This window comes from Dendrobates tinctorius, unplaced genomic scaffold (assembly GCF_039654945.1).
Source record: "Dendrobates tinctorius isolate UK_male_01 unplaced genomic scaffold, ASM3965494v1 ptg000038l, whole genome shotgun sequence".
NCBI lineage: Eukaryota > Metazoa > Chordata > Amphibia > Anura > Dendrobatidae > Dendrobates > Dendrobates tinctorius.
Window position 1 is genome coordinate 27,020,475 of NW_027361706.1, and position 14,966 is coordinate 27,035,440.

Sequence of the window (14,966 nt, forward strand, 5' to 3'; positions counted from 1 at the left end):
AAGACTTTTAGTGCATGCAACCTGTTTGTGGTCTTCTGGATGTCTCCTGGCTGCCTGCGGCTTCCATTTCTTCAGGTACCTGTCTGCCTGTGGCTTTCAGTACCTCCTAAACCTGTCTGTAGTCTCCTGAGCTTCTCCTAGCTGTCTGCTGCTTCAATTTTTTCAGTTACCTGTCTGCCTGCAGCTTCCAGTGCCTCTGCAACGCAACCTGTCTGCAGTCTCGAGGACATCTCCTGGCTGCCTGCAATCTACAGTTCTTCAGCTATCTGTCTGCCTGCGACTTTCAGTATATCTGCAACCTGTCAGCGGTCTCTAGGATGTCTCCTGGTTGCCTGTGGCTTCCAATTCTTCAGCTACCTTACTGCCTGTGGCTCCCTGTACCTCTGTAAACTGTCTGTTGTTTCCAGGATGTCTCCTGCCTACAGTTTACAGTATCTCTGCTACCTGACTGAGGTCTATAGGACATCTCCTGCTTGACTGTGGTTTCCAGTATCTCAGCTACCTGTCTCCCACGTGCTTCACCTGCCTGCTGCACCAATCAATGCCACTAAACAGCCATTCAGTTCAATCATGAGTGATACCAGCAGCCTTGTCCATGTTAAAACTTTCTACTGATCTAACAAGAAGATAATGTAATTTTGTAGCAATGTTGAAATTCAGTGGAAATGGGGTTTTGTGATTAAGTTAACTTTCATGGCAAGGTATGACTATGCAATTTTTTAAAATTCATCTGCTTACTCTTCATAACAATCTACAATTAAGGAGGTTGTCCACCAATGTTCTGCCCTCGCTGCAGTTTGATAAAAAATAACAAACCACAATGTTCTCACGGTCTCCGAGTCCAGCGCTGAGTCTCCGGCAGTCTTTCTTGTGTCTGACCTGACATTAGCAGCAGCACTGACCTTGCTTCAATAGCGTGGCATCCAATCAGTGTGCTTAGCGGCTCGGAGGGATGTGTCACATCGACACAGGTAGATGCGCTGGGCACACTTATTGGCTGTAGTACTTTAAACATGACATCAGCTATGAAGCCAATATTCGACACCGGAACCAGCACCAGAGATTCAGTTTTGGACCAGGGGATTTTGAGCACAATGTGGTTTATTATTTAACAAACTGAATCTGTGGCAGAATATTGTCTGAAAAGGGAAAACCGCTTTAATGCATACTGCTACTCTAAAAACTGAAGCAGCAAACGTTAAGAAGATGAAAATTTGTGTCAGTCTCAAAACTTTGGCCCCAATTCACTAAGGCTGGTTTCACATTTGCGGATGGAGGAGCTGTGGAGGGATGCGGACTTCCACCGTGAAGCTCCGCCCACTGCCGCACCTCCTCCGGTCAGCTCCGCCTACGTCCGCATGTGGCCTGCATACCTATCTTTAACATTGGGTATGCAGGCCGTGTGAATATGTGCGGATGCCTCTGCATGCGTTGTTTTGATGATACGGCGACCCGCGTTGAGCGCAACGTGTTGAAATTTGTTTTTTTCTCTCTATTGTCAAAACAACGCTTGCGGAGGCATCTGCATACATCCGCACGGCCTGCGTACCCAATGTTAAAGATAGGTACGGAGGCCGTGCGGCAACGAGACGGTGCGGCAATGGATGGAGCTTCATGGAGGAAGTCCGCATCCCTCCGCAGCTCCTTCATACACTAGTGTGAAACTAGCCTTAGACAGGTGTTTCCGAATGAAAAAAGAGTTGGAATAAGATGCGCCAAATTGGTGCACCTTAGAAGCTGGTGTACTTTTCAGGTGAAAAAATTGTGATGAGTTTGCCTTAACCTATCATACCCCAGCTTCACCCACTTTAGAGGAATTAGCCAGGATTTAATATAAAAAGGTACAACATTTTAGTGCAATTTTGAATTGAATTCACTAGAGCTGAGTGAGTATAATTAGACTTATCATAAATAACAGTTTATATTGTCCTTATCTAAAATGTACAAAAATGCAAACAAATAAAAATACAACTTATTTCAGAGATATAGCATATTGCACATTAATTTAAAAACTGAGGTATAGGTAGATAGCAGCGGTAAATTTCCATATACATAAAATAGTCCAACGACAGAAGAAAGTCTTCACATATAAAATAATGTAAGAATAGAGGTGAACCTCATAATACCAGTCCAGTCCAGAAATAAAAGGGATTGCGTGTGCTGTAAAAAGTGCTTGAGCGGTGACCCGGCCAATGGCATGCGCTCCGTGTAGATCCTCCCGGAGAAAAAATGGAAAAGTTTTCCAAAACGCATTGGATGAATTTTGATCCATCAAGCAATCTGTACTTGCTCTTACAGCGTGACGTCATGAACACTGTTTCTCCACTCGAAGCCTCTATCAGCTGTTTTTCTCTGGGAGGATCTGTGCTGAGCGCGCACCACCAGCCGGGGCAATGCTCAAGCACTGTTTACAGCACCTACAAGTCCTCTCGTTTCTGGACTGGGACTTGAATTACAATGTACAACTCTAATCTTACATTATTTTAGAAGACTTTCTTCTGTTGTCGGACTACTTTATACATATGGAAATTAACTGCTGCTATCTACCTATACATCAGTTTTTAAATTAATGTGCTATGTCTCTGTATTTTTATTTGTTTGTATTTTTGTACATTTTAGATTAGGACCATATAAACTGTTATATATGGTAAGTCCAATTAAGTTATTATTAAGCGATTTATATCTTCAGACTTGCTGTGTTCTCAGCTTCCTTCACCGGGCAGCAATCTCTAGCGATATAAATTTACAGTTAACCTGTACAACCACTGAACAGGTAAGAAATCAGTGCTGCCCCCCGCTTCATAGGTGAGTGTGTGTATCCCTCAGACCACCAGATAATTGAGCACCAGAATGCCTCCATAACCTCTCCTTCAGCACATAGGAGACCTGGACAGGATCAGAAAAGTGTGTTGGGGATTCGAAAGGTATGAATATACAATATATCTATTTTTTATGGCCTTTTTTAAAAAACAATCATTTGTAGATGGCCCCATTAAAGAAATACATGCACAAAATTGCTAAAAAGACATCAGGACCAAAACGTTGTGATCATAAAGAAATTGAGAGATAAATCTCAATTGCTATGTATTATACAAACATAAGAGTTAAATAGCACTTTGAAACATTACCTGTAACTGCAAATGTGCATCTGAGTCTTCATAAATGCGACGAGCGATTCCTGAATTTTCTAACGCTAACTTTTCCAGAAAAGGAAAATCAACACCATGGCCAAAACCAAGACTGTACAAGGTGTATTTCGCTTGAATGGCTTTCCTTACATTCTCTTGGATTTTTGAAGGGTTCGATTCACCTAAGAGTAGAAAAAAAAATCACAAGTTTCAACATTTTAATCTGTATTTCAAATGAAATTATGTTTTCAATGAAAACAAAGATTAAACATAAACTGTCAAAACTGTCACTCTTGCAGTTGATTACATCAATTTTGTCACTAGTATGAATATTTTTTAGGGTCACAAAAAGAAAAAAAACTCTAGTTATCATTGTGTCAGGAACCCAAAGTGTACAGATTTCCTCTGTAGATAGTAGGGATGAAAGAGTGGAAAAAGGGAGCAGAGCATCCAGTAAGAAAGATATTCCTCCATAATACTTTATTTTAATTCTTCAAAATAGTAAAAACGGAAGATTTGAATATGAGCCTCATTACATATCAAGGATATAATGTATATTATATATTTTGTTTAGCATGTTTTATAGTCATTTTTCGAATCTATACATTGAATATGTAATAATTGCAACTTTTATGGATTTTGTTATTTTATTTATGCAACCTCAATTACAACAAAATTGGAACGTTGTATAAAATGTAACGTAAACAAGAATGCAATGATTTGAAAATCTTTTAGGCTACTTTCAGACTAGCGTTAGGAGGTGCAGCGCAGGGCCGCCGCTAAGCTCCGCCCCCGGCCGCGTCTCCTCCGGTCAGCTCCTCCTATGGGCGCATGGCGCTGCATGCGACCAGCATACCCTATATTTAGCGTTGGGTACGCTGGCCGTGCGCTGGCATGATTTTGCCGGCGCGTGCGCCGATGTGCGCCATGTTGCATTTTTGTGCGCTCGGCGCAGCGTCAAATGGGTGCAAGCGCCGGCAAAATCATGCCAGCGCACGGCCAGCGTACCCAATGCTAATTATAGGGTACGCAGGTCGCATGCAGCATTATGCGCCCATAGGAGGAGCTGACCAGAGGAGGAGCGGCCGGGAGCGGAGCTTAGCGGCGGCCCTGCGCTGCGCCTCCTAACACTAGTCTGAAAGTAGCCTTATAGCCATATTTTATTCACAGCAAAACATAGAACACAGATCAGAAGTGGAGAGTTAGATATTTTCTCATTTCAGCTGAAAAAACTAACGCATCCAGAAATTGATGGCAGCAACACAAAAACATTTGTACAGGGTTAAAAGAGAAAGGCTGGAAAAGTAAGTGGTACTAATGAAAAACAGCTGGATGATTGACTTTCAGCTAAGTCAAACGACCTTGTATAAAAAGAGCATGTTAGAGAGACAGAGTCTCTCCGAAGCAAAGATGGTCAGAGGTTCCCTAATCTGTGAACACCTATGTTTAATTATATAACAAATTCAGGGAAATGTTTCTCAACATATAATTGGAAAGTCTTTGACTATCCTGCCATATACAGTACATAACATCATCAAATGATTCAAATATTGTGGAGAAATCCACGTGCACAAGGGACAAAGATGACTGTCAATATTGGATGTTCATGATGTACTCACCCCAAGGGGGCACTGCATGAAATACAAGCATGACTGGGTTGTGAAAATCACTGCATTGGCTCAGGAATACTTCCAGAAATCATTGTCTGTGAATAATGATTGTCTGCAATCCACAAATGGAAATTAGAAATTTATAATACAAAGAAGAAGCCATATATCAGCACAATGCACAAACGCTGCTGTCTTCTCAATTATAATGGACTGAGGCAAAATGGAAAACTGCTCTATGGTCAGATAGATGAACAAAATTTGAAATACCTTATAGAAATCATGGATGACAAGTCTTGCGGTCTCATAGGAGAGGAACCGTCCAACTTGTTATCAGTGCACAATTCCTGCAACTCTAATGGTATGGGGTTGCATTAGTGCCCAAGGCATGGACACCTTACACATCTAGAAAGGTGCTATCAATGCTGAGCATCCGTTAGAGGGTTTACAACATATGCTCCATCCAATGCCTATTTAAGGGAAATCCTTGCATATTTCAGCAAGACATGCTACACCACATACAGCATTCATCATAACAGCATGGCTTCGCAGAAGAAGAGTTTGGGTGATGATGAACTGGCTGCCTGAAGTCTAAACGTTTCACCAACAGAATGTAGGATTTTTAAATTAAAAATCCGGGACACTGGAGCAGAGGGAATCCTACATCAGACAAGAATGGGACAACATTCCTCTCCCAAAACTCCAGCAACTGGTTTCCTCACTTTCCAGACATTTACAGCTGTTGTAAAAAGAGGGGATGCTACACAATGGTAGACATGGATCTGTCCCAACTTATTTGAGATGTGTTGTTGCTATCAATTTCTAAATGAGTTATTTTTTTCAGATCATATGGAAAAATGCCTACTATTTACCTTCTGATCTGTATTCTATGTTCTGTTGTGAATAAAATATGGATATAAGAGGTTTCTAAAGAAAGCCATTCAAGCAGACAAATAACTTTATTACTAAAATATATGTGCAGAGATAGAAATCAAACAACTAAGGGGCAAAACCAGAAAAGCATACCAAAAGATCAGAGACATTCTGTACGACAAAAGTTTCAACTATGAGTGGGCATGTTGAAAGACACCAACGGGAACAAACTAACAGCTAGAACAGACCAAGGAAAGATGGAAAGAGTACAAGGAGGACCTCTACAAGAATGACTCAGTAACAAGGGAAGTAACTGAGAATGGAAATGATAGAGAGCCAAACATCATGAAACACAAAGTTATTGCTGCGATAATGCTTCTGTCAAACAACAAAGCGCCTGGCTGTGATAATATTCCAATAGGGGTAATAAAGTCTTCAGAAGCAACAGAAGATGTCATCACACACCTGTGTAAACAGATATGGACAACTGGTAAATGGACCAAGGACTGGACAAGATCAGTGTTTATTTATATTTCGAAGAAGGGAGATGCTACTGACTATTGCGCTCATAACTCATGACAGCAAAATACCAAAATACTACTGAAGATCTGACAAAGACTGTTACAATAAAGAGATAACCCTGATGCAGTAGGACAGCGTCCTTTGAAACGCGTCAGCTTTTTGGTCCTATAAAGCACCCTAAGTACGCCCCTAACTGTCCTCGCGAATGCACAGCGGCGCTTCCAGCTGGAGCTCACCGCCAGCCTACATCTCCATTACCACGAGGGAATCTATTGCTACGGTAGGACACTCCCTAAGCTTTTCGCCCTTCACATGGATTCTTCAAAATGTAACTGTTCTGGATGTACTGTCCAATTTTCTCTAGAAAAAAATTGCTGCTTGCATTAAAGATGAAGACTAGAGAGCACCAAAACAAAAAAAACCTTTAAAATTTAGCTTTTAATAGAATCATTAAAACAGCCCATTTAATTGGACATATCCAGATACCAGGGGGTCAAAGATCAGTCACTAATATAGACACTTAGGGTTATATATGTATAACAGGGCAAAAAAATCTATGATGCCCTCGTAGGCCCTAAAATGACCCTTCCTAACTGCGGAGGTTGGCACCCTAATTGTAGACGATATGGCGCCCCCGCTCAACGTCGGCGTCCATAATTACGCCCTAGACCACCCTACGTATACAAAAAGGGACACAAAAAAAAACACACACTCACACCTATGGTACCGAAAAACAAAAGTGAAGAGACAATAGGTCTCATATAAAAGTGCTATAGTGCTGTAAACCTTATCTCGTAGTTTAAATGCAGTCTTATCTCGAAGTTTAAACAAAAAATGAAAAAATGCAGCTTAAATATAACTTATTTTGTAGTCAAAAAAGACAAAAAGCTGCAATAGACAAACACTTGGGCTTAATACCGTATTCAAGAATTTTGAAGAAAAAAAATGTCTATATAGGGGTTACGTTGAAATACTAAAGAATGCAGCTTCAATAGAACTTATCTCGTAGTAAAAGAATTGACATGCAGCAATAGACAAATATTTGAATATAATCCCCCATTCACAGATTAGAAAAAAAGACTGAGCTACTCAGCGGCACATATAACACAAGTGTGGCGCCCCTGAGGCTCAGTCGTCACAGAGGTACTGCACCTTCTCCTAAGGTGTAGTGCCCCACCACCTAGGTAAGTTGGAAACTCCTTTCCACGCTCCAACACTCGCATCCCACACGACAGGGTAGTTCAGCACAGCCACAATGAGGTCTCTTTCTCCTCCTAGACATTAGGAGTACCTCTGGTGGTTCCCTGCTTGGAACACTGGATGTGCTGGGAGGTGGGTGGAGTTGAGGAGAATGGGAGGAGACACAGATTAGATATTAGAAAAAACTTTTTGACAGTTAGAGTGATCAATGAGTGGAACAGGCTGCCATGAGAAGTGGTGAGTTCTCCTTCAATGGAAGTCTTCAAACAGAGGCTGGACAGACATCTGACTGGGATGATTTAGCGAATCCTGCTTTGAGCAGGGGGTTGGACCAGATGGCCCAGGAGGTCCCTTCCAACTCTACGATTCTATGATTCTATGATTCTATGAGATCCATATAAAAGGTTGGGAAGGTTTAGAATTAGAGGTTCAGTCTGAGGGGAGACAGGAGGACAGTCAGTCAGGAGAGTCTGAGGACGGGTCCGAGAGGAAGGAGATCCCTAGAAGAGGGAGAGAAGAAGGAGTGCTGCAGCTGCCTCAGTGATCTGAGCCAGCTTGCACGGGAAAGGGAAGAGATGGAGAAAGATGTAGAACTGCAACCTAGGCTTCCATAGAGAGAGAAAGACAAGTACGGAACGAAGAAGGAGGAGAACAGAGAGGAGTTGTGGGTCGGAAGAGGAACCCTGCCTATAGGTTCTCAGTGCAAGGCCGGGGCCCGGTCCCCGAGGACGTATGGGCGCTTATGGTTCTGCAGCAGACACCGGTGGAGTAGTTGGCTGTAAATGCACTACTCCCATCTAAGACTTGGGGCACAACAGCATCAGTATAGAGAACCGGGACTCAGGAAAAGGGAGTCCCCGAAGTAGGCTACAGCTGTCTGCCATACAAGGAGAGTTCTAGGAACATCTAGTAAGAGGTATTCCAGAGTGTTATGATTGAGTCACCGTAGGAGGAAAATGTGGACAGGGAGCAGATCAGAGTAATTGCCAGAAGAAACTTGAACACCACCAACAGAAAACGTGTGTGCAAAGCGTTTCTCTCGTTTAGGACAAACAGAAATAATATGCGAGGCATCTCCACAGAAAAAACACAGCTTATTACGCCTTCTGAACTCCTGATGTTGCGCCTTAGACAAAACTCTATCACACTGCATAGGTTCAGAAGTCTGTTCAACCGGTGGCAACACCTCTCGTGCAATCCTGCGTTCACGTAAACGCCGATCAACCTGAATGGCTAATGACATAGAATCGTCCAGACCAGAGGGAACAGGAAATCCCACCATAGTATCTTTTACGGCTTCTGACAAACCCTTCCGAAAGAGAGCAGCCAAGGCATTATCATTCCAGATAGTAAGGACCGCCCACTTTCGGAACTTTTGACAGTACAACTCTGCAGAATCTCGACCCTGGTTCAATGCCAACAGGGTCTTTTCAGCCTGATCAATAGCATTAGGTTCGTCATACAACAACCCCAAAGCTTGAAAGAATGCGTTCACATTAGTAAGAATAGGATCATCTGGTTTCAAAGAAAACGCCAATCCTGGGGATCGCCACGCAGCAAAGAGATGACAATTTTAACCTGCTGCGCGGAGCTCCCCGACGAGTTAGGCTTCAAGGCAAAAAACAATTTACAATTATTTTTGAAACTCAAAAATTTAGATCGATCCCCAAAAAATACATCAGGTGTAGGGATCTTTGGTTCAACAGCATGCGAACGAGCAAGGTAGGCGGAAATTCCCCGCACTTCCGCAGCGAGCTGCTCCACACGATCAGACAATTGCTTCATCTCCATTGAGAGAAAAAAAAAATTCCCCCTACGGCCTCAGAGATATAGAGGAAAGAATATACACACACTTTTTTTTTTTTTTAAACACAATTCTTTCCTGCTATTGAGTACCCTAGGATCTGCGGTATGGCGGGTGATTCTGTTATGATTGAGTCACCGTAGGAGGAAAAAACAGAAATGCTAGCTAAGTCCAGAAAACCAGAGAGGTTGGCAGCAATCGGATTGCAGACCCCCTGAACCTATCAACACAACTAGCAGTAGCCGTGGGGGGTTCCTACGATGCCCTAGACCCCTCGATCACAGCCGGAGAATTAAATAGGCCTAAAGAAAGAAAGGGGAAATCTAAACTGCCCCAGAGCAGACCCCAAAGCAATAGGCAGCCCCCAACATATAATGACGGTGAAGCAAGATGAAAACACTAACACAGACAGAAAGATAGACTGAGCAAAGACGGGGCCCAAGCTAACTAGATAGGAAAGGACAGGAAGGCTGCTGTCTGCAATCCGTGAAAAACCCTATGAAAATAAGAGCCAACAGACTGACAGTGAAAAAGGCCCTGAAGACGCTAGGCTTCAAAAAAGCTATGTCAGTACTCAGGAATATTCTGAAGACAGAGCAACTGGCAAAAGAAGATTCAGCTGACCCCAGCAGGGAATGGCAGAATCCAGAAAAGCAAGAAAAACAATAACAAAACACAAATGCTAACAGGCAAAGCAGAAAACTTAGCTTTAGAGGAGCAGGAATCAGACTGGTGTCCTAGAAGTCCACAGAGAAATCACCCGCAGGGCAAAAGGGCGTCGGCAGCCTTATATCCAGTCCGTGACTCCACTCAGCCAGTCATCCTCATTAGGCTCAGGTGCCTGATAATCAGGCTCACTACCTTCCTTCACCAGAATAGGGAGTCCACCAGACCCCAGTGACGAAGGGGAAAATGAACTCACAACAGTACCACCCCCTTGAGGAGGGGTCACCGAACCCTCAACCACGCCACCAGGGCGATCAGGGTGAGCCCGATGAAAGGCACGCACCAATCTTTTGGCATGAATATCAGAGGCAGAGACCCAGGAATTATCCTCCTGACCATAACCCTTCCACTTAACCAAATACTGGAGTCTCCGTCTAGCCAGTCGGGAATCCAGTATTTTCTCTACCTCATATTCCATGTTACCTTCAACCAATACAGGGTCTGGAGGTGCCACCCCAGGAACAACGGGTTCAACAAACCTCTTCAACAAGGACTTATGGAACACATTATGGATTTTAAATGTGACAGGAAGAGCCAAACGAAAAGAGACCGGATTAATAATCTCCAAAATCTTGTAAGGTCCAATAAATCTAGGCTTAAACTTAGGAGAAGCCACCTTCATAGCAATATTTTTTGATGATAACCACACCATATCACCAATCTTAAACTGGGGACCAATGGTCCTATGTCGATTGGAAAACCGCTGGGCCTTTTCCTGGGAGAGAGATAACTTATCCACCACTTGGTCCCAGATCTGGTGCATTCTCTCCACCACAGTGTCAACACCTGGGCAGGCAGAAGGCTCCACCTGCCCTGAAGAAAATCGAGGATGAAACCCAAAGTTACAAAAAAAAGGTGACATCAAAGTGGCAGAACTAGCTCTATTATTTAAAGCAAATTCGGCCAAGGGCAAAAATGAAACCCAATCATCCTGATCAGCGGAAATAAAACATCTCAAATACGACTCCAAGGTCTGGTTTGTTCTCTCCGTCTGCCCATTGGTCTGAGGGTGAAAAGCAGAGGAGAAGGACAACTGAATTCCCAGCTTGGAACAGAAAGTCCTCCAAAATCTAGACACAAACTGAACTCCTCTGTCAGATACAATGTTCTCAGGAATCCCGTGTAAGCGAAACACCTGTTGCAAAAACAGGGGCACCAACTCAGAGGAAGATGGCAACTTAGGGAGTGGTACAAGATGAACCATCTTAGAGAACCTATCACAAATCACCCAAATAACAGTCATTCTTTGAGAGACCGGCATATCAGAGATGAAATCCATTGAAATATGGGTCCATGGCCTCCTGGGGACCGGCAAAGGCATCAACAACCCACTAGAGCGAGAACAAGATTTAGACCGGGAGCAAGTCCCACAGGACTGCACAAAATTCCTGACATCATGAGACAAGGTGGGCCACCAAAAAGAGCGACTCACCAGATCTCTAGTACCAAAAATACCTGGATGACCAGCCAATGCAGAGCAATGAACTTCAGACATCACTCTCTTCTTCCACAGGTCAGGAACATACAACTTTCCACTGGGACAATGCTCAGGTTTGTCCTCCTGGAACTCTTGCAGAGCAAGTCTCAAATCGGGCGAGATGGCAAAGAACTACCCTTTCGCCTAAGATGATAGCAGGCTTGGTCACCGCAGGAGAATCAGCAAAGAAACTCCTAGAGAGGGTGTCTGCCTTGACATTCTTAGTTCCAGGAAGAAAAGAGACCACAAAATCAAAACGTGTAAAAAACAAGGCCCACCTAGGGTTCAAGCGTTTAGCCGACTCTAGGTAAATCAAATTCTTGTGGTCAGTGAGGACCACAACTTGATGTTTAGCTCCCACCAACCAATGTCTCCACTCCTCAAATGCCCATTTCATGGCCAACAGTTCCCGATTCCCCACATCATAGTTACGTTCAGATGGAGAGAACTTTCGGGAAAAGAAAGCACAGGGATTCATTTTAGATGTTACATGATCCTTTTGGGACAGAACAGCTCCTGCACCAATCTCAGAAGCATCCACCTCTACCTGGAACAGGAGTGAGACATCAGGTTGCCGCAAAACCGGGGCGGAGGTAAATCTTCGCTTCAGCTCCTGAAAGGAAGCAACAGCCTCCGGAGACCAATTCAACACATCAGCACCCTTCTTAGTCAGATCAGTCAATGGCTTGGCAATACTAGAAAATTTTGCTATAAATTTCCGATAAAAATTAGCAAAACCCAAAAACTTCTGGAGGGCCTTCAAAGAAGTGGGCTGAACCCAATCATAAATGGCCTGTACCTTGGCCGGGTCCATTTCAATAGTTGACGGAGACAAAATAAATCCCAAAAATGAAATCCTCTGTACTCCAAAAAGGCATTTCGATCCTTTGACATACAGGGAATTCTCCCTCAAGATCCGGAACACAGTCCGAACATGTTCCACATGAGAATCCCAATCCTTGGAGAAGATCAAAATATCATCCAGATAGATAATCAAAAATTTATCGACAAAGTCTCGGAAAATATCGTTCATGAAGCACTGGAAGACAGAAGGGGCATTAGTGAGCCCAAAAGGCATCACCAGGTACTCAAAATGTCCCTCCGGAGTATTAAACGCCGTCTTCCATTCATCCCCCTGCTTAATGCGGATAAGATTATACGCCCCCCTGAGGTCAAGCTTGGTAAACCAGCAAGCACCTCTAACTCTAGAGAATAGATCCGAAATCAGGGGTAAGGGATACTGATATTTAATAGTAATTTTATTGAGGGCACGATAATCAATACAAGGCCTTAAAGAACCATCCTTTTTGGCCACAAAAAAAAACCGGGCACCTAAGGGTGAAGAGGATGGTCTAATATGACCCTTCTCCAACGCCTCCTTAATATAGGACCGCATAGCCTCGTGCTCGGGTACAGATAAATTGAAGAGCCGACCCTTGGGAAATTTACACCCGGGCTTAGTTCGATAGCACAGTCATAACTCCTATGAGGAGGCAAGGACGCAGACTCATTCTCACTAAATACATCATAAAAGTCCGCCAAATAGTCAGGAACATCATGCGACTGAGGAGAGGTGGAAAAAAACGGAGCCTCAATAAAGGCACACCGACAACCCCATCTCACCACAGACACAGATTTCCAATCCAAAACTGGATTATGAATTTGCAACCAGGGAAACCCCAGAACAACGGCATCATGCAGACCATGCAACACCAAAAATCTGCAATTTTCTTGATGGTCTGGGGCGACCCGCATTACCACCTGGGTCCAAAACTGAGGTTTATTTTTAGCCAAAGGAGTAGCATCAATCCCCTCAAAGGGATAGGCGTCAGCAGAGGTGTCATCGGAAATCCACAACGTTTAGCAAAATCCAAGTCCATTAGGTTTAGCGCTGCTCCCGAATCCACAAAAGCCTTGGCGGAAAATGTGGACAGGGAGCAGATCAGAGTAATTGCCAGAAGAAACTTAGGTTGAACACCACCAACAGAAAACGTGTGTGCAAAGCGTTTCTCTCGTTTAGGACAAACAGAAATAATATGCGAGGCATCTCCACAGAAAAAACACAGCTTATTACGCCTTCTGAACTCCTGACGTTGCGCCTTAGACAAAACTCTATCACACTGCATAGGTTCAGAAGTCTGTTCAACCGGTGGCAACACCTCTCGTGCAATCCTGCGTTCACGTAAACGCCGATCAACCTGAATGGCTAATGACATAGAATCGTCCAGACCAGAGGGAACAGGAAATCCCACCATAGTATCTTTTACGGCTTCTGACAAACCCTTCCGAAAGAGAGCAGCCAAGGCATTATCATTCCAGATAGTAAGGACCGCCCACTTTCGGAACTTTTGACAGTACAACTCTGCAGAATCTCGACCCTGGTTCAATGCCAACAGGGTCTTTTCAGCCTGATCAATAGCATTAGGTTCGTCATACAACAACCCCAAAGCTTGAAAGAATGCGTTCACATTAGTCAGAATAGGATCATCTGGTTTCAAAGAAAACGCCCAATCCTGGGGATCGCCACGCAGCAAAGAGATGACAATTTTAACCTGCTGCGCGGAGCTCCCCGACGAGTTAGGCTTCAAGGCAAAAAACAATTTACAATTATTTTTGAAATTCAAAAATTTAGATCGATCCCCAAAAAATACATCAGGTGTAGGGATCTTTGGTTCAACAGCATGCGAACGAGCAAGGTAGGCGGAAATTCCCCGCACTTCCGCAGCGAGCTGCTCCACACGATCAGACAATTGCTTCATCTCCATTGAGAGAAAAAAAAAATTCCCCCTACGGCCTCAGAGATATAGAGGAAAGAATATATACACACTTTTTTTTTTTTTTTTTTAAACACAATTCTTTCCTGCTATTGAGTACCCTAGGATCTGCGGTATGGCGGGTGATTCTGTTATGATTGAGTCACCGTAGGAGGAAAAAACAGAAATGCTAGCTAAGTCCAGAAAACCAGAGAGGTTGGCAGCTATCGGATTGCAGACCCCCTGAACCTATCAACACAACTAGCAGTAGCCGTGGGGGGTTCCTACGATGCCCTAGACCCCTCGATCACAGCCGGAGAATTAAATAGGCCTAAAGAAAGAAAGGGGAAATCTAAACTGCCCCAGAGCAGACCCCAAAGCAATAGGCAGCCCCCAACATATAATGACGGTGAAGCAAGATGAAAACACTAACACAGACAGAAAGATAGACTGAGCAAAGACGGGGCCCAAGCTAACTAGATAGGAAAGGACAGGAAGGCTGCTGTCTGCAATCCGTGAAAAACCCTATGAAAATAAGAGCCAACAGACTGACAGTGAAAAAGGCCCTGAAGACGCTAGGCCTCAAAAAAGCTATGTCAGTACTCAGGAATATTCTGAAGACAGAGCAACTGGCAAAAGGAGATTCAGCTCACCCCAGCAGGGAATGGCAGAATCCAGAAAAGCAAGAAAAACAATAACAAAACACAAATGCTAACAGGCAAAGCAGAAAACTTAGCTTTAGAGGAGCAGGAATCAGACTGGTGTCCTAGAAGTCCACAGAGAAATCACCCGCAGGGCAGAAGGGCGTCGGCAGCCTTATATCCAGTCCGTGACTCCACTCAGCCAGTCATCCTCATTAGGCTCAGGTGCCTGATA

The 14,966-nt window shown here is 43.8% G+C and overlaps 1 protein-coding gene across 1 annotated transcript in view; it reads right to left on the reverse strand.

Annotated features, from left to right (window-relative positions):
• LOC141088290 (inter-alpha-trypsin inhibitor heavy chain H3-like) overlaps positions 1-14,966 on the reverse strand; it is a 208,349-nt gene that overhangs the window by 97,622 nt on the left and 95,761 nt on the right. Inside the window, exon 11 of the mRNA XM_073574304.1 lies at positions 3,129-3,310. Within this exon, the coding sequence (XP_073430405.1) occupies positions 3,129-3,310 (182 nt within the window). The remainder of the gene's footprint in view (positions 1-3,128; positions 3,311-14,966) is intronic.